This window comes from Plectrocnemia conspersa, unplaced genomic scaffold (assembly GCF_051122295.1).
Source record: "Plectrocnemia conspersa isolate PC_06_02 unplaced genomic scaffold, ASM5112229v1 ptg000003l, whole genome shotgun sequence".
Classification (NCBI taxonomy): domain Eukaryota; kingdom Metazoa; phylum Arthropoda; class Insecta; order Trichoptera; family Polycentropodidae; genus Plectrocnemia; species Plectrocnemia conspersa.
Genome location: NW_028277167.1, coordinates 12,096,547 through 12,120,690, shown reverse-complemented (window position 1 = coordinate 12,120,690; position 24,144 = coordinate 12,096,547). Strand labels below are relative to the sequence as shown.

The window sequence follows — 24,144 nt, the reverse complement described above, 5'->3', positions numbered from 1 at the left end:
ATTTATATAAATATTAACATAAATTTATTTATTATTAATTATTTTACATAGTAAGCTACGAAATAACAACTAGCACTCCGATAGTGGTCACTGTTTTAGCATCGCTTATGTTAAACACTGTCCCTATCTACCCTGACCAAGTTTTTTTTTTATTTGTTTTTATTACATTATAATACGTATGATTTAAATGTGTGTTTAATTAGAATAAATATAATTTCACGAACTCGGCAAGTTAAAATATATCAAACGATTGATTTAAAATTTCACTGCTCAATATCAGTAAAACTGTAGTTGCTTACAATTGAATGATCTGGTATTTTTAGATATTTCCATATGATTTTTACAGAATTGTGACTTTGCATCGTTCGACAATATACTACATATTTAAGCGTTTTAATAAATACGTTTAAGTTAGGTTTATGTTTGAATAGCAAATGGACAAATTAAGTTTCATAGATATTTTATAACAGCATATTATTTCACTAGTAACTATCAGTTAATTTTTCGCTTGTAGAAATATATATCTACCGGTGAAAATATAACACCATTGAACATATGTATATAATAAAGTCTTACACATTATTATATATAACTATAATTAAATAAAAATATTATATTTATAAATATTTTGTTAAAAAAATTTTAAATGAAAAAATATAAAAATACTTCCGGTACCGGGAATCGAACCCGAGCCTCCTGGGTGAGAGCCAGGTATCCTAGCCACTAGACCATACCGGATTGCGGAGAAAGGGGCTTTTCTTATAATTTTCATGAGCTTTCGGAATTAAAATAAAATTATCGATTTATTTTTTTAAGAAACGTAAAATTTTCAAGCGCACTATGACTCGATCTATTTACATAACAAAACTCGTAACTTTTTCACAAAAAAAAACATGACGCAATTTAATAATAATAATAAAAAAACGTGCAAAAATATTTTTCGACCTTCAAATTCTTGATCTTTGTATTGTGAATCTTTGAATTTTGTCCTCTAATTAATACCGAGCACTGGCGAACATTTTATTGTCATACACAATGTATTTACTATTAATCCAATATTGAACTCCTATTAATGTATTAATCAACTGACCTTGCGTAAATTACGCATAACGTTTTTTTACTGCCGTGACTGGTGGCTTCGGTGGGTGTAAAGAAAAACAAGGGGGAGATTGGCATGACACACAAGGACAGGCGGTCTAATGTCAAGGTTGGGCCGAGTCAATATTAAATACAGGGGTCGGCAACCTTTTTTATTTTTAATCGGCGGACCGCATGTGTAAATGTGTAATTTTTAGATATTTAATCAAAAAATATTTTTTTAATTAATAAAAGTATGAGGTTCATAGTAGTTTATAAATAATAAAAATATTTTTGTAATTCATTTGAATTTTGCTATAACTGAACCATGGTATTATTGTAAATGTATAATTGCTTACCAATGTTTCATCGACATTGAGAAGGCTTTTGACAAAGTTAAACATTTGAGAATAACGAATATAATAAAATTACATATATTATATTTTATATAGGAATAGTTTTATATGAATTTTATAGAAGCAATGCTGAATACATATTAAGGGATTAACATAAATTGAATCTAATTCAATAATCTGAAATACGCTAAAGTTATTATAGTAGTCACAGCACATAATCAAAAAGAGTTGTAAAAGCACATTAAAAAAAATATTTTTGTATGTAAATATACAATATATTAAAAAAAATGTATGTATATTATATAATATTTGAGATTTATTCTAGACGAAGACTAGAGTAAATCTAAAAACAATATAAAAATAAAAAAGCATGAATGAAGAAAGTTATTTGCTGAAAGTTATCAACCTGAGATTGCTTTTAAGAACGATAAAAGTAAGGCGCTATGTTTTATATGTATTTTTATAAATAGTAGAAAACCATCAAGATGCTAAAATTCCATTTGTAATAAATATTATATTTTGCACAAATACACAGTTTTTCAAACAAAAAAAAACATTTTATGAAGAAAAATTTAATATGTTTGCTACTAATAAATTACTGCCATTTTATTTTTATACAATAAAAATGTATTAGCAAAATATAATTTTTACTGCGTGGTTAAGCAATCATCGGTATTTTCTATTAGTAGCAGTACATAAATAAATATTGCAAACATTTCTCGCTGCCTTAATAATTTTATCCATGTAGATCCGTATACTCAACTTTATTCTTTTTCTGGAAACAAGTACTATAATAACATTTGTTTTTAACTTATTTTCATGTATAGATTAGTATTTATTTTCACATATTTTTCATATTCTATGAGGAGTGAAAAAACTTTTTTAAATTATTAAAAAAGCGCCTTTCAGTCATTGTTTATTTTATTTGCCTAATAAAAGCATTTGTAATGTGTACGCGATATATGCTATCAACGATAGTGTTCTGATTTATTTGGGACATGCCCAGCATAAATTTTGTTATGGCCAAGACGCTTGGGCCAACCCAAGAGCAAATTTTCCGTCGATCTTATACTGTTGGCTTCCGTGAAGTTTGGACGCATGTATATATTTGTTGTTAAACATGTATAAAAGACGGAATAAAATATTCAAACAGAAATATTAGTATTTCACTAATCCTGCGAAATTCAAAGTCGCACGAGTATAAGAAAAACGTATAATCGAGGAAATTATATTTGTTATATTGTGTATGTTTTATTGATATTTTATATTAAATTAGTTATAATTGTTATTCCTTAATAGTATAGCACGATCTCATACAGTGTTCCTTGTTCTTATTTTAGATGAAGGTATTATTTTATTAATTGAACTGGACTAATAGGATTTCGTTTCTCTTTTGACGTGAGAATCTCAGCTCCGTTTATTTTTCACCAATTGTTTTGATTTAATTGTACACGAAGGAATTAATTTTAAATTGCTGATTCTCGCTTTTATCTTCATATTGGTCGGGGGATGATAAATAATTATATATGTAAGTAAGAAGAAAAGCATAAAATAATGCCAATAGCAGGCCGCGGATTGTCGACCCATGTTTTAATCTATATTAAAAAATCCACTCTAGCCTTATTGAGAGTTGTCAACTGGCTTTGACGATCGTCTTCCATAATGTACCATCTGCATTACTAAAAATACGTCATGACGCTCTGGATGACCTTCCACAGCCACCTAGAATCGGCCCCCCTCTGTACACGTAAACAATTCTTATTTTACATATCTTCAAAAATAGCGGACTCGACCTTGGGGCGCAAAAAAATAGCACCCATCAAACTGGCGAATTACGTGATCTACAAATTAGTCGCTGTAACGTAATAGTTGTGTAATGTGTAGAAATATACAATTTTATTTCATAAATATATTAAATTTCAATTTTGTGTTTAATGTATCCATCACAATAGTTCTTGCCTACGACTTTTATGTTATTAAACAAATACTATTGATTTAATAATGGGTTAAGTAGAGCGGCCTTGCAAAAGTTTAATTGCATAATAATTAATTACGCAGTTGTTTGTATCAGGACGCAATTATAATTGTTATGATCTTACATGTAAGTAAATGTCAACCCTACACCCATAAATATCTAGCGTGTTTTTTTTCTCTTAGTAGTCGGTAACTGTTGCTGATTACACCATGACCTTGGTGAATATTGGCAAATATTATGTCAACAGGCCGAAATTATGAGTCGGTTACGTGTCACGACGCTTGAACCAGGAAACTAAAATTGAGTGCCGGACAGTTGGTAGCCTTGGAGCGGCCGTGACAGATTGTTCCTATATGCACAAGGCGATTTAAATCTAGTTGATTGCGTTCTCGTTTGATCCTTATGTATCGTATGTAAAACTCAACGACAAACTAACCTAACCTAACCGACAATAATATATTAAAGTCTCAACGATTAATTTAGAAAAGATAAGAAAGAAAAGAAGTCAACAATAGCGTTGTCGCTCATAATGAATGAAAATACCTTTCTTTAAACAACGAAATAGAGATATGCGATACAAAAGATTAACGAAACAAAAGATATAGAAATCGTGCATGACACCCAGTATTGCACAATAACCACAAACTGGCAAAGACCATTAATAATTTATAATCTCGAAAGAGATCGAGAACATCGAGAGCGTTTTGAGAAACACTGAATGAAAGAAGCGGAAAGTGAACCCGGAATTGTCGATTCTTTGGCGTTCGCAACTTTTGGGCTGTTCTTATGGCTCCCTTTGGTACATTTTGCATCTGGACTACACCCGTATAAAACTTAGTTAACACCAGAACTGAATAATTTACGCAGATAGATTTTTCAAAGTAAATCTTCTTCCCTGATAAAGCACATTTCCACCTCTTTGGGTATGTTAATAAGCAAAATTGCCGCATATGGGGCGAGGAAAATCCTTACAGGATTCATTCTCATGAGACCATCGTAATGCGCAAAAAGTGTATTTTTAGTGCGCATTGTAGTCAGGCGGCGTCATTGGGGCTTACTTATTTTAAAAACAATGAAGGTCGGAGTGTAACAGTAAATGATGGGTGCTATAGGTGCATAATAACCAATTATTTTTGGCACAAAATCGAAGATATGGACGTGGAAGACATGTGGTTCCAATAAGACGACGCAACTTTACACACGTTGGACTTTTTGCGTGAAAAGTTCCCATTTTATTTCACGTTTTGGTGACGTCAACTGGCCGCCAAGATCATGCGATTCAACACCGTTGAACTTATTTTTCGTTGGGTTACGCTAAGAATCGTGTCTACACCGAAACACACGAAACGTTTGAGGACTTAAAAACCAACATCTGCCAAGTTATAGCCGAGATACCGCCCAAAATGTACGAAAAAGTCATCGAACGAATCGGTTGCTACAAAATGTCTAGACGCGGCCATTTAATTGATTTTATTTTTTTATAATTAATAAAATACATCAAATGTTCGATTAATAAAACAATCTTTAAATTTGTATGTGTGTTTTTTATGTATGTGTATATAGACAAATAAACATATTAATTAATATAATAACATATCTTGTTCCTTTTCTTGAAATCCAAGTAAATTATTTTCTAAAATACCAAATACCCAGTAAAATTGTTTCATTTCATCTCATATCTCAAAAGCGACCGTCAATTTGGATCACCGACTTATATAGGCCTACACAAAAAGATCAGATACCACATCAATCTCAGATTTCAAAGACATGGTCACGCCCATTTTCTTCTACAATCGATCGCAATCACGCATTTACTGTAATGCTCGTCATTGTCGCTAAAATATCATATTCGATTAATATGCTACGCAGAAATACCTTTTTTATTACATTACTTCACAGTTACTTCTAACGACGTTGTAAAATAGCAATTTGTCATGTAAAGGTTAAGTACACCGAGTCCTTGGCGTGAGGCCATTGTGGCGGCCGATCGTGTCACATTGATAAATTCGCACCATCGACCGGCGACCGTGAAGACCTCTGTGTGCATTAGTTTTTAAATTCACCCTTGATATTTTGTAAGTGATCGGTCGGTTGCAATGCGGAATTAAAGCCATATACACAACCTGTGAAAATAGATGTTTAAAGTGAAAGTTCAAATTTGTCAACAAAGCAATGAACAATGTAACACGGAAGTAAGCTGCTGGCCAATGATACTCTTGGCAACTATTGTATACTAGCTGTCGGTACCTCACTATCGTGAGGTACCGAAAGCTAGCGAGTGTGCGTATGCCGGACCCTCAACTTTTTGGGTTTTAAATATAATTTTTGCTTCGTTCTGATTTTTTTAAATATTTAAAAAAAAGTTAATGGTTCAAATTGGACATTATTATTTAGGATTTTCAATAATAGACAAAATGGTTTAATCTATAAAAAACTACTAACATTTTCAATTCATTTGAAAATAGGTTTACAACTTGACTAAATATTTCCAGAAGAAAACATCTTATATTATTTATTAGATTTGAAACGTTAAATTTTATCGTTATATTTGAAACTTTAAATTTTATCGTTATATTTAATGATAAATCTAAATATTTCATATCATTTATAAATAGGTTTAGAACTTAGCTAGATAATAATAAATTAAGAATTGTACAGTGAAATCTCAATACAGCGAAGCTTACGGAACCAATGAATAAATTGCATATAACACAATTTTATCATAAATTTAAATCTTAGTAATAAGAACTTTTTTTAGTTACACCATAAGTTGATTTATAATTTAAAAAAGTTGTTTATATGTTTTATGTGTAAATATAAAAGCCAATTAGAAAGAAATAATAAACTGAAAATATCAAGCACTTAATCTGTTACTTTAGACCAAAAGTGCGCTTTAAAAATAATAATAATTTTGAGACCTTTGTCAATTTTTATTAAAAAATATTTATATTTATATATTTTTTAAAGTAAATGATTTATCTGCGCAGCATTATTAATTTTAATAATTAATAAGTGCAAAAAATTTTTACATTATTTAAAATTAATAATAAACTAAACATATTTAAAATCTATAATAAATTTAGAATATTTAAAATCCATAATAAAATAAAAAATATTTTTAAGGTTGAAAAAAATATTTTGAATAAATCTTGAAAATTTATTCTGAAACTTTATAATTTAAAAAATATTTAAATAAGTTAAAAAAATTAAATTAGTTATAAAATATTTTACAATTTTGTGTAGTTTCCTTTCAAAGGGGTCAGTAAGAGAGATTTTTGCAACACTATGTGTTTAGTAGTTGGTTGGTAATGAATAGTACTTATTTTGAAATTTTCCCCCTTTTTTTTAAAATGTTTTTTCAAGCGAAATTTTAAAAATTCTTCAAAAACTATTAATTTAAATTGTCAACGTTCGCCAAAATTCAAGTACATATTTTTTTTTGTTAAAAGAAGCTAATAAAAATCCACATTATTTATATTATATTTTAAATACCGTATAAACTAAAAATATTTTAAAAAATATTTTTTTTAGAATTTGATGATTTTTAAACATATATTGATAAGCGTTTTACAATTTAAATCGTTAAAATCAATTTCGTAGTTCGTTCTTAAGCGCGCGGTGATATCCCGATCATGTATCGGGATATCCCCTCAGTTGCTTACATTTGACAGTTCTGTCATCAGTCAAGCGCGCGCCGGGATACAGCTTAGTGCGATTCAATAAACAGTAAAATATGTTAATTAAACAAAGCATTTTTCTTACTAAGTTACAATTGAAGATGATTCAAAGTGATTTACCATTGGAATTATAGACTATATCGAAATATAAATTATGAGTGCCAGTAAGTGTTTGGTTATATGAATACTATATCACGGTTATTCTAACAAAATTACTATTGACTTTCTAGGATCTAATATTAAACGACAAACAGCAGTGATTTGGCAATTTAAGATATACATGCCAAAGTTAATTAAACATATTACAATGGTAGTAATAATGAAAAATCTCATATTAGTGTAAACAAAAAGTTACTTTTTACCCATATATAGTATCGTTTACAGTCAATTTCCAGAATCAATGAGAGATCTAATAACATTTACGTATGGCAAACAATTAATGTATGACATATTGCGACTATTTTGAAGAAGATGAAGATATGTCAATCTACGTGTTTAATCCTCTACAGTAATTTCCGTTAATTTTGTTCTTCGGTTGTCGTTCAAATTTAATTTATGGATTATATTAGTAGTAATAATGTGTTTAATGTTTACTCTTATTGTTTTTTAATTACTTTTCAGAAGCAATGATGGAGCAATTTGATGACCTATATGCCTATAACGTAGAATTGGTATATATAACCAAAGAGTGAATCTTCTCATGTTGAAGTCACTGTCAGCAAGTATTATCTTTTTATAAAGATCATACTACATAAGTTTGATGTAACTGAATATCTTGAATTTGGCTATTCCGAAAGAGGAATAAAGGCACAGAACAAAAATTGCACATATTTTGCCACATCGGAATTAAAAATAACCCACTCTTAGATATTTTGGCTATCGATTATTCCAGGTATGCAAACACATATTTATAATCATTGTAAAATGTTGTTTATTAGATAACATCCAAGAAACTACACATTTATAAGCTGTCCGTTGGCTGATATAGCGTTCCGACAGCGCCGATTTGATCGACATTAACTTTCAATCCTCATACATACTAAGGATTTATTTGCAATTCGTAAAATCTAACGAATATGTGCATTAAATCAGAAACAACGATAATTTTTATGTATTGTAAAAGGAAAAACTCATTTTTCGGCCTCGGAGCCCGGTGACGGGAATTCAAAATTGAAGATTTCGTTACGAAGATAGTTTTATCATTCTTTATCTAATTTAATCAATGTATTCTTTTTATCCTATACACATTATGTATATATTTAATTTTCATAGTCATAACACACCTAGTTAAGTTGCAATCCGATTATTAAAAAAGGAAAAACTCACTTTTCGGCCTCGGAGCCTGTCGCCGGGAATTCAAAATTTGAAAATTTCATTACGAAGATTGTTTATCTAGTTTAATCAATGTATTCTTCTAATCCTCAACACATTATGTATATATTTAAGTTAACATAGTTATAACACACCTAGTTAATTTGCAATCCGATTATTTATATTCAGTCAAATGACGAATTAATGAAAATTATTGTCGCGTAGCAAAATTTTATTATTAAATAAAAGCGTTGTCACGGTACTGTCTATTTGAATTCGAATGCTTATTTTTCATTGGTCGAAACTATTTGAATATTTGAATGCTTATTTTTGATTGGTCGAAACAACAGAACGCATTACCGGCGGCTCGAAAATCAATCGGAGCAAATTCAATTTTTATTTTTATTATGATTTATTATTATAATTCCTTTGTTTACGTGTATTGTTACACACCGTTCATACAAAGCGATACGATTTACAGAGTAGACGATTGAACGGAGAATGTTTCATTTAAAGTTGTGCGCGTCCGGAAGCGGCTTAGAACAATTATATATAAGATTCATTGTCATTGTCGCTGAAGCTATAAAAAAAATATTTTGCAGCATAAATCAAATATATCGATTTATGCTGCAAAACATTTTTTTTTTGTTGCAGGAAAATGCTTAATTTATTATTACATACTTTTTGATCAGCAAGCTTTGCAGCCATGGAGGCTAGCCATGAGAAAAGGGCAGTCACCTGGCAGACTCCGGCAGACACTCGAAGAGACTAACAGACGCGCGCCCTTCCGCGGACAACATACTGTCATGGGCGCTCACATCTTGAGAGGGACTCCACCATACGAGCATCGCAATCGAGAAGTCGCTGCCACGCCACTACAATACCTCTGAGGATCTTCCACGGACATCATCCCTGCGCCAGCTTCTCTACCACTGTTCGGAAAAAACATAGTCTGTCGCAATATGTAATATAATATAATAAAATTCTCATTCGTTTCCACCTGCGTCTTACTGGCTGCGAAGTCACACCAAATTTTAAAATCCTTTTTTTCTTTTCATAAGAGAAAATTGTTTCATCGACTAATCCTAATATCTGTTTTTGTACTTAAATATCTTAATTGTCTTAAAATCTACATTTTATAACACCAATATTGCTATCAGCGACTCAATTGATGTATCAAATCAGCGCTTGACAAATTATTGCTTGGGTCAAATCGCTCAATCCGTATGACCCCACGCCGTGCAATAATAGCGCTCTATGTCTTCCTATTGTACGTGTTACCATTGTTGTTTGAGAAGTGTCTGCGACGTCAATAAATGGATGGATGCAAAACAACGTTCATTTTGGTTCTCTTAATTATATAACACACATATTTGCATATGAACACAATTCATTCGAATCACCTTCGCAAGCAACGTCCTGACTCACCCAAAATTGACCTTCGCGTATTATTAGCGAAAGCCATTACCATTTTAGATATAGCAACGATAATATGTTGAAAACTGCGTATTTCGATTGATTACGAGGAACGATTTTAAACGCAATTATTGAATTGGTCTTAATCAAATTAAATAAAAAAATCCTCATAAATATAATACATTGTAACTCAAATGCCTAATAACTAATTAGTATACATGGCCAAAGCCTTCGAAAATTATATTAAAGTTTAGCTCTAAACTGCAACAGTAGTAACAAGGAAGTATTAGAAATAAAATTGTAGTACTCATAGCGGCACTTTTCCTTTTTCCAATGAAGCTGCAAATACAGACTGCAAGGTCGCTAACGAACCGTCCAAAACTATGCAAACAATCGTTTAATTAATAATGCATACAGAAAAAGATTTTTTAAATACATACGTGCACATTAGTATAAATCAATTGATGCTGAGAAACTTCCGCATAATGGCCGTCGCTAACGGGCGAGGTCGTTTTGATTAAACCGTACCATTCGCATTGTAAAAACTGCGATAAGCCCATTAAAGATTCAATTTGAGAGAATCTCCGCCGTCGATTGATGATAACATTGCTCGCTAAATCTCACATAATTTGTAAGATTCTACACGCTCTTCTTGTGAAGTAACAAGCTATGTCGAAGCGATTATATGCATTGTATTACTACTATCACGCAAATATTTAACATATCATGTAGCATTTCTTAACTGAATAAAATTAATAAAGAAGCTTACTTGCAAACAAAACTAGAGCTTTATGCTATTGTTATAAATTAGCTATGAAGCTCGATCAAGCTCATTGATTCAATTTTGCATTTATTTAAATTAAATTAGGACCATCGTGAGACAACAGGTTACCCCAACGTGTCGCAATGAGCAAAAGCAATACGTAGTATTGCTTTTGCTCATTGCGACAAAAATATAATACACGTAAGTTCAAAAATAATACATAGAAAAAAAAGAAATTATAAAATATTAAAATTAAATGATACAAACAGAACCACCTCAGTATTTCAATTCCAATTTCATTCATAATTTATGGATGGCGTGCTTTCTTTTTAGCAATAAAATGATCTCAGCAGAAAACCATCTGGGATGTCACATCAAGCACTTAAGGGCGCCCTCGAGTAAAGTACTGATCAAATGCACAATATAGCACCTTATAGAAGGCCGAAAGAGCAGTTTTTACATCAATTTTTATTATTTTGGGTCTCGTTGATGAATCCTATTGTGAAGGTTTCGAAGAGGTTCTGAAGTCTTTGTTCAATCTCAGTGGCTCTTCGCAGCTACCAAGTTCAAAGTGTATCGCGGAAGGTTCATCTTCTATGTTTTATTGATAAGCTTATTGACACGACATAAAATAATTTTCAAGTAAAGATCGATATTACCAGTGTCTTGGCGGACAGTATAGAACTAGTATATGTTAATACTGCCCATAACAAAGAAGATATAATTTCGTCTTAATATATAACTATGCAGCGTTCATTATCCCATATTTGTATTTAACAATAAAAATACTTTCTAATAAAACCTTTCATCGTTATCATTATAGACAGAGGAAACTCTTATAATAATAAGGTAGCTTGAATACTTCGATCATGTGATGAAAAATAAAAATTACAAAATACTACAACTTATTATCCGCTGGAAATGCAGCCCTAGTTAGAGTAAGGATGTCGTAACTCAAAAACTTGAGAGACTAGTATATTAAAGAAGCACGACATCCTTGTTTTGAATCGCAGAATCGAAAGTGAAAGTGACCATGACGCTCGCCAACCTTCATTGAAGAAGCACCGGATGAAGAAGAGTAAGATAAATATTATTAATAGAATGTATTGATTTTTAATTAATTAATAAATTATTAATTTCCCCGTAAGTTTTTTTAAAAACCTCTCAATTAATTTTTATTGTTATATTGATCTTGATGTTTACTTAAAAAAGAACTATATATAGCAAGCGTTGTTGCGTATTAATTTTGTAGTTGCATTTAATATTAAAAAAAAGAGATAAAAAAATCCATAGAAATCATTTTCACCCTCCGCTAAGGTGCAAAAAAATCACGCGCTACGGTAATGTACAATCAGTATACATGTAAAAATATGTAAAAATGATTGACTGCAAATTGTAAAAAACAATAATATCATTATGAATTAGTCAAAGTCGTAGCAATTATTGGAATATAATGCATTGGACATCGGAATTATTCTGTATAAACATAAATAAATATTTACTTAGAAAAATAGTATTAAAAAATCTAATCGAAAATCTTTTTACGCAATATTTTTGTATATATGACAACATTTTCCGATATTTTTTCCAGACAACTACGCATCAAATTCCATAATCACCCAACATCAATCAAGGGTCAAATAATTTTAGTCAAAACGCTTCATATTTCGGATAATGAAACGTATTTTATCGGCTCACATGTGTCAGCGATTAATTAAATATTTATCGAATTATACGATGATAAACCTTGAGCGCGCACTGCTATGTGCTAACCTTGAATTTGTTTATATTGATCATCATTCGCTCAAATTAAATCGTATTTATTCGATTGTTTTTTAATGCGTCTTAATTTATTTGTTTTTCAGCACTGGCAACATCGAGTGAAAAAGGTCCGATAAAAGATGGCCCTACTCATATTTAAGGCCAAAAGCCAGGGTTGTCATATTATAAAAAAAATTGGCGGAACAAATGAAAAAATCTAATCGAAGAAAATTGCAGGAAATGTGGTTAATTTAAAAATAAACAATACAAACAAACGAAGAAACAAGTTAATCTACATTCATTCAAAAATTTTGCCTACGACTATTTTTTAACTCAATTTGTCTAACATATTTAATTTTATCATTTGTAAATTTAAAAAATATCTACGTACTTGATGCAGCATCATCGCCTGAAACTGAATTTTTCGAGATGCAGTACCGTTGCAGGTAATTGTGTGTGTGAGGTGTGTTTGTGTGATGTAATTGAATGGGACCGTTATCGTGACGTCACACCGGTTGACGTTCAAGGGCGTTCGCATATCTGCGCCAGCGGTGACGCGACGGACAGCGGCGTTCAATGCGGGGGTCGTGTGACGTCACAGTGCTTTTATGAACGCAGAAGCTAAAAATATTATTCACGTTAATATTTCTTTATACATAAGTATGCAAACAAATGAGCTATATTTAAATCGCTTCTGTTGCGTATTAGCCAAGCATAGAATTAACGAAAGATCGTCGTTTCCTGTAGCAGCTGTATTATTTAATTTGTATAACAATGTTTCTAAATTTAAAATAATTTCTGAGATTAGCTGAAATTTGCAAAATCTATTTTATGGCCAGTCTTGCTGACTGTTATTTATAATAATGCATCGCTGCCCATTCATTACATTACATATGTTTTTAACTGATATTGTCACATTATGACCGAGTTGAAACTCATAAAGCATAATATATCTTATCTGAGATTATTTTATCTCCACTGCCATTGTTTATTTAGGGTTGAAAATATCGAAATAAAAATATCCCCTTATTAACCCTTTGGATGCCGGGCATTTTTGGAAAAATGTTCCAGAACTGCCGGGACTTTTTATTAAATAATTAAAAAGTCAAAATGTGTATTTTAGTTTGTAAACATGCTGTCGCGGCGTGCGACGCTGTCTGCAGTGAACTTGACCTAATTAATGATGAATATGCGATTGTGTGTTATTTTAGTTCTTATTTGCGCTGTAATAAGAGTCATTATCGCATGACGTATTAAAAAATACGAGATCTGAGCGGCCGAACTCCGACCAGGAATCAATAACAATGGTATATAATATGTTATTTATTTTTAAAATGTAAATAAAACTTTTCGTAAATTAATAAAATATGATATTATATATGTATATATATATGTATATGTATATATTTATATATATATACATAAATATATATATATATATATATATATATATATATATATATATATACATATATATATATATATATATATACATATATATATATATATATATATACATATATATATATATATATACATATATATATATATATATATATACATATATATATATATATATATATACATATATATATATATATATATATATATATATATATATATATATATATATATATACATATATATATATATATATATATATATATATATACATATATATATATATATATATATATATATATATATATATATATATATATATATATATATATATATATATATATATGTGTGTGTGTGTATGTATAAAAATAATGATTATAATATATTTATAACATCTATTTGAAAAAATGTTATAAACCCCTGAAGCAATTACCCTACAGACGGTTGAAAATGTATTGGATACTACGATTTCGGAGCCGTCGGATCCGGCAGTTCTCGCTAGTGTAGCGAAAGCCGATATATCGGATTTCGGTAGCCAAAGGGTTAAATAGCATCATTGACACGACTACTATTAACAAACACCGAAAGAATAGTGAAATTATCCTAAATTTATAAAAACTTATACATTTTGCGAATGTAAAAAAAAAATGCAAAAACTTATGAGACAACCTGATATTTTAAATTTATATTAATTTCGCTAATTATATCAAAATTTAAATAAGTTAGACTACATCATTTTTAAAAACTTCATAAAATAAATGTTTTTGTGACTTCTCAAGCTATTTTGTGTATGTTTCTTTAGCATGGAATAGAATTTATGTTAATATCTTTTATAAAAATATATATGTATTTCAGCTAATGTCATTTGAATTAAAATACTAAAAACTTTCGTTTTTTTGTACTAAAGAGTAAAGACATTATGTTTACTAAAATAATTAAAAATAACATGAATAATAGGTTCTTGATTTTATGAAGTTCTAACACAACTTTTTTTATTCAGTAATTATATGTGTTTTACTCAATTATTAATTTTAAAATTATTCTGGAATCAACAAAACTATTATTTACTATTTTTCGGATTATCATATTTTATGATTAGGGACATTTTACTATATACATTTTAAAACAATGCTATCGTGTTACTATGGGATACAAATCATATTTAATTTTGTTCTTTACTAGACCCTAGGCTATTTGATCCTTCTCCAAACCTATTCCACATTATTTAGTCATTTCCCCCTCAGTATTTTTCGCTATGATGCCTAATTGATAGTGCATTTTTTATCGTTACCATTACAATTAAACGCGTTAAATTTCAAAGAATATCTTTATTGCTTTCATGTATATTTTTAGACACGAAAATCTGTACTGTGAGGGGTGGTTTCTACCCCACAAGTGTGACACGTAATAAGTCAATTTGAAACCGATGTTAAAAGGCGACATAGATATAGGTAGTTTACGTATAACGTAGTTAGGCAGGTCAGGTCGGAGGGAGGCCGATATCGGTTAAGCCTTCGGCTAAACGTCTTTTTATATATGTATATGTATTATGTACATATATATAAACGTTAATTACAAGATTATATATACAGGTAAATAAAAACAAAAATGTACGAGTCGATGGTCTATAACTATTTTGGGATATTAAAAATATACACTATGACCAATAAATAAATTAAGGAAAAATATAAAATCCATTTAAAAAGTCAAATATAAATAAATATATATTTTCAAATTTAAAGTTTTCGACTACTTATAAATATTTTCTTAACTATGGTTCTACAGCTACAAAAATAAATGACTTTAAATGTTATACTCTTATTTATTTTTAATCTTGTTTTAGTCACCGATTCTAGAGATTCGGGCTAATTAGCTATATGCTAAAATTATATTTTTTCTTATTAATGCGGCAGCAAGCCCTTTGTTATATAGAATAAAAATTAGTAAAAGGCGAACATTTTGATCGATCTTCTAGTCTGTTTTCTGTCTCTTTGAATGTCGAATATTGATTGTACAAATTGCCATGAATCACCCGCTTTTTGTTTTTCCCTTCTGGTCAATTAGTGCTCAGTAAGAGACATATTATTTTAAAAAACGGTCTATTTCACGATTTCAACAGCACATCTTAGCGTACTTAAAACGGGAATAAATCAATAACATATATTTAATGGTCTCTTGCACATTATATAATTTAGATCACAAACATTACTTGGATACTTATATTTTTAATTATCTACAGTTACAATAATATCTAATGATCATTATCTTGACATAATACTATACATTATTAATCAATTATTAAGTAATTGCTGAATGTTTGTTCAATGTAGTTATAGACATCAATGACCGTTCAATGATAACGTTGCCGAACAAGGTTTTCGAGATAAAGAAAAATCAATTAATGGGTATGAGGGTAAAGGCGAAACGTTACGCTATATTAACCTAGACAACCGGAGAAGTTTAATCATACTCACAAATATATTTTTATTAAATAATTTATACAGCGACTAAGTCGAATTTCTTATATCCGAAATTACAGTGCTTGAAATTTTTTTTTAAATCTTCCCGTAAATTTCGACACACAGTTCGTACAGATTTGTTATTTTTATGGAACAATTGAACCATTTTAACGCGTTGAGCAGTTATTTAGTGACCCATTTCGTAAATGTGTTGTTGCAAACTAACATTTGACACTATTAACACGCGTTGATTGGATCATACTGTATAATATACATATTTTTAAACCAAATAAGATTTGTTTTACAATTATTTGTGCCCTTCCTCCTCAGCATTAGCTCGGATAATTAAGAATATACTATATATGTATATAAAAAATTTAAAATAACAATCTGGAATGTGCATTTTATTTATTTGTATAATATATTCTCGATTGTTTATTTTCAGATTCTAAAATGACGATAATCTTTAGATGATACCCAGAGGATACCCAAAGGCGTCCAAATAAAGGATACGATCTCCACACCTCTTCGTTTTGTTATCAAGGCGAACGAGTGTCTGCCAAGAGGTCAGCGACGACGCGAATGGGAAAAAACTCAGTCTAGCGATGAAACCTAATATATAGGGCAGATCAGTATCACCAGTCCATTCGTACCTGTTACGCGCCAAATAGAACAAAATAAAAACTTCGACCGCGCGCATCGGTTGGCAGCCGCTGCGCCGAACGGCGAAAAGGCGACCTTGCCCTTGGCTCGCGGTCGAAGAGTCACACCGGGGTGACCCGCAGTCGCTCCTAGGAGGTCGGCAAATAGCGCTCGGTTTTCCCCTCCCGAGCTTCCCCGAAATGTGGGCCAAACCAAACAAAACACACACGATGGAACCGGCGACGCATATTAATTGATAGGACCACCGACATCGGCCTAACCGAGCTAATATGAGTTACTGGTTTGTGGATGTACGATTTTAGGAATCGATTTGGTTTTAATTATAGTTGGATACGAGTTAGCGAGAATGGACCCCAAAGGAATCTTTTGATATTACAAATTAAATTATTGCTACTAGAAGATTGCTTCTCAAACTTATTAACAATGGGAACCTAAACAAATTTATGGACAAATCTAGCATTAACATCGGTGCACGCGATCTCCTACCTGAGCTGTCGTGACTGTTGGCCGTGACAGCTCATCTAAATTGTCCTTAAAAAATGTAACCGTAAAATTTGTGAATGTAAATAAATGTGTGGACCACTATTTCAAGTATATATAGCTATAAAAATATTGCATGTAAGTTGAATTTAAGAAATAGGAATATTTTTATTTATTTATTTATAAATTTATTTACTGTACTAATTATTGGATATATTTTTTAGATAATAAAAAATATCGAAAACCATGCATGCTTAAGCGAGTTATAAACTTCCACAAGTTATAATAAAAGGAACCGTTTCAATATTATTGCCGAAGGCCTTTTTGTAAATATTGATGTCACGATAGGATCTCAGATTTTCGTCATTATATATAGCAACAATTTTATGTTGCGTTAATGAATACGTTACATTAATCACGTAGTATACCACCCACTAATTATGAATTAAAACCGCACCAATATAAATATAAACGCATAAAGGAAATGTTCTGGTTAATATATGTATAATATACATAACCGCAAAGTTTTATTTCAATTATGGATGTTGGGTGCGGTTGATAAGAGGTTTTTGGGTTCAAAAACATCCCTGACATATAGGGTTTCGTCGGGCAATTTGAGGAGCCTTGACCCGACCCCGACCCCACCAAGAGCCGCCCCTGACTGGGGGTCGCTACTCCTTCCGGTCATGGTTATTACTTTGCCTTTATATTTGATAACTGAACTTGACTGTGCAAACTTAGAGATTTTGTAACATGCTCATATTGTGAAACCATATAATTTAAAACTTAAATATAACATCGAGGGCACTAAAATGAGGTATATGTATAATATTAGACGATGGGTATCAATTGCGAAGAATTTGATTATCAAAGTTCTTGTAAAACAACCTTTTCGGGTGTAAGTAAGATTATTATAAATTGTACTGAAAAATAATTGAAATACAAGCTACTAGCCGATGAAAAATAAAAAATACAATATAAAAATAATAAACTTAACAACTGATATATTTATAATATAACAATATCCTTGTCAAAATTGATTTATTATATGATAAATATTAAATATATTTTGCCAAGTGTTAAGAGTGACATTATTGCGATATTTTGAACAATGGTAATAAATCACCGGTTATGAAGAATTTTCATCAAAAAAATATTTTTTGAGAATTTTGGTTATAAAACATCATTAAATATCATTGAATATTTATGCGAATATTCAATTATATTGTCAATCAATTAATGAAAAGTCTAAAAATTAATTGGTCTCCAACGTTAGATACAAATAAAAAACGCAACATTTCGTAAATAAGCCGGAACTACCCGGAACACAGCTCCTGTAAAATATTTGAAAACGAAACGCTGGTACGGTTTAAAAATATTTCATTTTATAATTAAAATAGCGGAATTTCTACTCGATATATTACTTGCTTTTTAATGTCGTGAAATGCTGCGAACGTTGAGAATAAAACGAACCATCTTTGTCTGCATTATCTGTGAAATGATGTTTTCGTTAAATACATATTTTTTTCAAAATAAAAAACGAAATAGTACGCTTTTTACTATTGTACAACATTTGTCTCAAAGTGATATTTTTATGTTCAAGTTAAAAAATATGTTTTCGTATATTTTCTGTTTGATTAGTGAAGTGGTGCAAGGGTGAAGACGTTTCATTTATTGTTCTCAACTTATTCATTAAAACTGATTTCGTAATTGGTAAATAAAGTTTATTTTATAAATGCGTTCCACTATGTGAGCAATTGCGTTTTGTTACTTGTAAAACTGCCATTTATTTTTGAAAAAATTTTAAAAATGGTCGCACATTTTTTTAATGTTTCATTTAGAAATTTATTTTAATGAATCTTCTTTTAATAAAAATACTTTTTACTGGAACAAATTAACGAGGTTTGTTCGTATATGTAGCTCGAAATTTTTATTCATTTTGCGTCTGGGAATCTTCAAGACGTTTATAAGCTTGGGTGACTATTGATGATTTAAACTTTAAATCATCAATAGTCAAATTAAATTTTAAAGTAACAGCCTAACTGGAAGAAATTTGTCAATCGAACTAAAACTAATTATAGTTTTAGAGCTTTAATTAGATCATCTAGAAAATACAAATTAAGCCAACTCATCTCTCATGGTTAAATAAACGGAAGAAGAAATACAGACGGACGTCTCGTCTCGTATATTGCTCTATAGTCCGTCTGCACTTCGATATTACACTGTGTTTTAAAAATATGATTATCCTTCAGGATAAGATAAGCTATCCTTACCAATATTACTACCGTTTGCAGTGCTGACACGATTTCATTGCTTTTGACTTCTGAGAAGGGATAATCGAATTTTGCGCTATCCTATTAATCAAAATTCGGTTTAGATATGCTTCATTCTGTTATTATAAATCGTAATATTGTTGTAACAAGTCTTAATATGAACGTTAGATAACCGAACATTTTCACTGCGACGGCATTATTTTATTACTTTTGACTTGGATTCCAAACAGGGAGTCATTTAACGCCCCTTAAATTAAACCAGAAAATGCATGCTTTTGCCCTCGAAGTGGACACTGACGACTAATACAGGCTCGTCTGTGTTGATTTTGCGTAAGCTTAAAAAATGTCATTTCGGAATTTTTTCTTCATTGAGCTCAAAAAGAGGTCTTTTTGAAATGATTGTTCAATGACAACTCACCAAAGGAGGACATCTGGACACCTTAGTCATATGTATGTACAAGTTCACCACAATTTGATGACGTTAGTATTTCAGCAAATCCTACTTTTTTAAGAGATTAACTTTATTTATATTGAAAATTGTTTTTTTTAATAATGGTTTAATAATTAAAAATATTTACATATGTATATGAATATTTTTATTATTTCATAAAACAAGGATAAAATCAATTTATTCATCTTCCTGGTCTTCCTGGTTTTTTAGATTTTTTATTTTTGTTGTATCTGCTATTTTTGTTGATACCCTTAGCTGATCCCTTCTTTCTTCCCACAGTCTTCTCTTTAGCTCTCACTGCTCTCATATCCTTCTTCATCCTCGCGTCGACCACTTTATAAGGTCCTTTGATACCCGAAGGTCGCTTCATCCTCTTTGCTGTAGTGTGCTTCTTAGCCACGACGTATGAAATTTCTTTTTTAGGATTCGCTTTAGCCTTTTTATATAACCTATAAAGAAAATTATGAAGTAAATAAATACTTTATGATCAAAATAAAATCAATAATAAAATAATAAACATACTGTTTGATTTGTTTTGCTTTTTCTCTATCATCAACATCGACATTATCCATCAAAGCTTCTACCTTCTTCTTGGCCTTGTCCATCTTTTTGACGGCACGCTTCTTCTTTCTCGCTTTAGCTTCCATGACTTTTTTGATTGAACGCACATTCATATCCTTCAAATTATTCTTATATTCATTTACTAATTCCTGAGGAACCGGTATATCCTTTTTCATGTGCTTTTTCTCATCATCGGCAAACCAATCTGGCAAATTAGTGTCGTTGAAAGTGTAACGATTCCACGCGGCATCGACTAAGTCTCGTTTTCTTTTACGAGACGATACCATCAAAGTACCGAGTGCTAAACCTTCTTCGTCCATTTTTACCAACCTTTTAAGACGTTTTAATTCATCATCCTGTTTTACAGGTTCACCGTTCTCGACAGCTGCTTTACCGGCACCTTTTTGAGAACGATGTTTATTGGGTCTTTCAATATCATAGTCGCTGTCCGATGATGAATCGTCATAGTCATCGTTGTCCAATTTTTCATCGCTTTTAATTATTTTAGGTACTTCAGTATCAGAATCTGATTCTTCGAAATTATCTTTAGGAAAACTAACATAGTTCTTTTTCTTTTTAATTGCAGTAAAATCTTCGGTTTCTTCGCCTAATATAGTCCCACCTGTAATTTTTGAAAAACATTAATAAAAACCAATTGTTTGTCATACAAAATATATTCGTACCTTTCTTTTTATAAATCTCGGCTAATCTGTCAATCTCCATTTCTTCATCTTCATCTTGTTCGAGATTTTGAAATGCATCTTTTTGAAACCAAAGTTCGGCCTTTTGAATTTTTTTAGTCTTGGCATCTCTAGTATCAAGATCGACTAACAACGGATGGGAAGCTTTAGCCTTTTCTTCAGCATCATCGCTCACTCCTGAAAAACTCACTTTCTTTTTGGGTTTCTTCTGTGTTGTTTTCTTTGCATCGTCATCCGAATCGCTCAATCCTAAAAAATGTATTAATCAATAATCATTCAAATTTGATATAAAATAAATCAAGATCAAGTCTAACTAACCTAAACCATCTTTTTCATTCTCAGAATCAGAATCCGATTCCATTTCGATTTCACTATCGGAATCTTTATAATATAAACCAGAACTATCTAATCTAGTCGTTTCCGGATCGTATTTTTCAATCTTCTTTCTAATTTTAGCATCTTCATCTTCAGACACGTCAGATTCTGCTACAAAATTAGGAGCTTGATCCGTAATTTTAGATAATGCCTAAAAATATTTACGTTTCAATAAGCTCCACTATAGATTTTTTTTATATTTTAAATTTATATACATACTTTGCTGGTTTTGATTTGTCTAAGTTTGAAGAGCTCATCAGACTCGTCAACAGGACCTGAGTCGCCTTTGATTACCATTTTTAAATTCATCTTTTCGTTCAACTTCCTTCTTTCCTTCATTGTCTTTTTTAATTTACGCTTCGATTCTCTACTCTCTTCTTCCTAAAAACAAGACGATTATTTTAATATGATTATTATTATCAAAATTATTATGATGTTCGAACCTTAAGATCGGCAATCTGTTGCGTAATAGCTTCATCTTCCAAGTCTTCCTGTTCATCTAAAGTAAGCAATTTTTCACCGGCGTGTCCGGTTTCCGCATCGGCTATACTTCCAACTTCATCGTCATTCTAAAATAATTATTTATTCATTTTAATATATAAAGAATTCATTTGAATACATCACATTTGCTCAGATACGCGGTTAAGTTGGTGAGTCATTAAATGTATTTTACGAAAACGAGTCTTTTAACCCATTTCCGATCAGCAGAATTAACTTTTGAAGTTAAATTATATTATACTATTTTTTTTTTTTTGTTTTAAATCTAATTTTCATAATTGAGTGGAATTAAATTGATATTAGTTCAAGAAACGTAGAAACTGTAGTGTAGTCTTCAGATCAAGGCATATACATATATATATTATTTAATAATAAACATAAGAACCTGTTTCTTTTTTAAATCTTTCATGGCTTTCCACCAACTGATTAAACTCTTCAAATCTTTCCTTCCCAAGACTTTAATATCTTTACAACATTCGACGATTTCTGGAGTTGTTTTAGGATCCTTAGATATTTCTTCATCGTCCAATAAAATCTATAAACATATAAAGTCATACGAATAAATAAAATTATTATATTGAATAACAAATAATAAAAGATATACTTGTGAACATCCTTGAAGTGCTTCGATAACGTTTTCTTTGTCGAGGATGTCTAATATCGATATCGCATGATGCAAAGTGTAATCGTTTTCCGGGTAACCTATAGCTTTAGCCTTCTTCTGCTTCTCCGGATGCATCATATTAATCTTGTTTTTCGGTTCAATATCTAACTCTTCGAATACATACTTAGGATCCAAAAATTTAGGATCTATTTTATCGGGCGCTATGTAGTATTGGCAAACGACGAATATCTCGGCCGATTCGTTTCTGGACGCTTGCGGTTTAGTCGCGTGAACCTTTTTAAACAACTGTTTTAGGACCCAAATCAATGCATGGTAATCCTTAGATCTGAACAACTTGGTGACAAACCAACCGCCCGATCTTAAAAAGCTGGTAGCTAACTTCAAAGCGCTTAGCGTCAAACACGTCTGTTGGTAAGCATCGTGGATCCAATTGGTTCCGACGTTGGGAGCGCCATCGTTTAAAACGACGTCCGCCTTCCACGTCTTTAATTCCTTAGATATGGAACTCTTGCATTTGTCCGTGGTGATATCTTCTATCAAGCCTATGCATCCCGGTACCGGTCTGATCGGAAACAAATCCACACCGACAACGATGCTCGATAAAGGCATGTTTTGCTGTGCCACTTGCATCCATCCTCCAGGCGCTGCGCAAAGATCGATGCATACTCTTGAATTTTGTAAAAATCCAAACTTTCTGTTCAACTGTATTAATTTGAAAGCAGCGCGAGACCTAAAACCTGTGTTGTGAGAGCGAAAACAATTTTGAAGCATTTTCTATGTTTATAAGCAATATAAATATGAATGAAATAAATCGTTACCTGTCTCTTTGGCTAATTGATAGTATTTATCCTTCCGCTGTTTTCCGATTTTACTCTTCTTGCCCATTTTGGCAACAAAAACACGTGAACTGGAGGTTAGGTCACAACATTCAGACAGCCGGCACTGCCAACGTAAGTGTAAAACAGCGAAGTTTGCTGCGAATGCAATGGACAACAAATATGGTCGTAACATTTATAAAAATGTTAAAAAATACTTTTTAATACGAATAAAAATGATAGTTGACTTTAAAATATTATATTTCAAATATTATATTCAATTACTAAATAAAAGAGACGTGTATTTTTAAATTATTTTCTTAATGCCATTAATACAGAGTCCGTAAACTGACATATTTAATAATTTATAAATTAAATGCCGTTGAAGGTTTTTACATTTTTTTTATCAGCGAAAAGTGCGCAACAAGAATAAAATAGAGCAAAATAAAATTAATAATATACAACCATACCTCGATTTACAAGGTACATAATTTACACGGTTTAAC

At 31.0% G+C, this 24,144-nt stretch overlaps 1 protein-coding gene, 1 long non-coding RNA gene and 1 other non-coding gene across 6 annotated transcripts; 1 reads left to right on the top strand and 2 right to left on the bottom strand.

Annotated features, from left to right (window-relative positions):
* Positions 1–666: 666 nt before the first annotated feature.
* TRNAE-CUC (transfer RNA glutamic acid (anticodon CUC)) lies at positions 667–738 on the bottom strand. The gene has a single exon. It is a non-coding gene; the product is annotated as a tRNA-Glu (tRNA).
* Positions 739–6,065: 5,327 nt separating this feature from the next.
* Positions 6,066–9,391, top strand: LOC148236616 (uncharacterized). 4 transcript variants are annotated; one of them, XR_015809132.1, is made up of 4 exons: positions 6,066–7,249; positions 7,316–7,395; positions 7,470–7,593; positions 7,707–9,391. It is a non-coding gene; the product is annotated as an uncharacterized LOC148236616 (long non-coding RNA). The 4 variants fall into 4 exon arrangements; XR_015809134.1 differs by having other exon boundaries at positions 7,458–9,391; XR_015809133.1 differs by having other exon boundaries at positions 6,066–7,395; positions 7,458–9,391.
* A 10,800-nt stretch (positions 9,392–20,191) lies between these two features.
* Positions 20,192–23,781, bottom strand: LOC148236615 (pre-rRNA 2'-O-ribose RNA methyltransferase FTSJ3). The gene is made up of 9 exons (XM_088183632.1): positions 23,642–23,781; positions 22,803–23,560; positions 22,584–22,733; positions 22,144–22,269; positions 21,920–22,081; positions 21,644–21,851; positions 21,308–21,574; positions 20,586–21,246; positions 20,192–20,512 (listed from the first exon to the last, which is right to left on the bottom strand). The coding sequence occupies exons 1-9, from the start codon at positions 23,706–23,708 to the stop codon at positions 20,245–20,247; spliced, it is 2,667 nt and encodes an 888-aa protein (XP_088039758.1). The 5' UTR covers positions 23,709–23,781; the 3' UTR covers positions 20,192–20,244.
* Between the last annotated feature and the right edge of the window lie 363 nt (positions 23,782–24,144).

Coding starts and splice junctions, on each gene's coding strand:
- LOC148236615 (XM_088183632.1), bottom strand. CDS start 23,708: ATGGGCAAGAAGAGTAAAATCGGAAAACAGCGGAAGGATAAATACTAT. Junction 23,561..23,641: donor TCAATTAGCCAAAGAGACAG/GTAACGATTTAT, acceptor CTCACAACACAG/GTTTTAGGTCTCGCGCTGCT. Junction 21,575..21,643: donor GAATGAAAAAGATGGTTTAG/GTTAGTTAGACT, acceptor TACATTTTTTAG/GATTGAGCGATTCGGATGAC.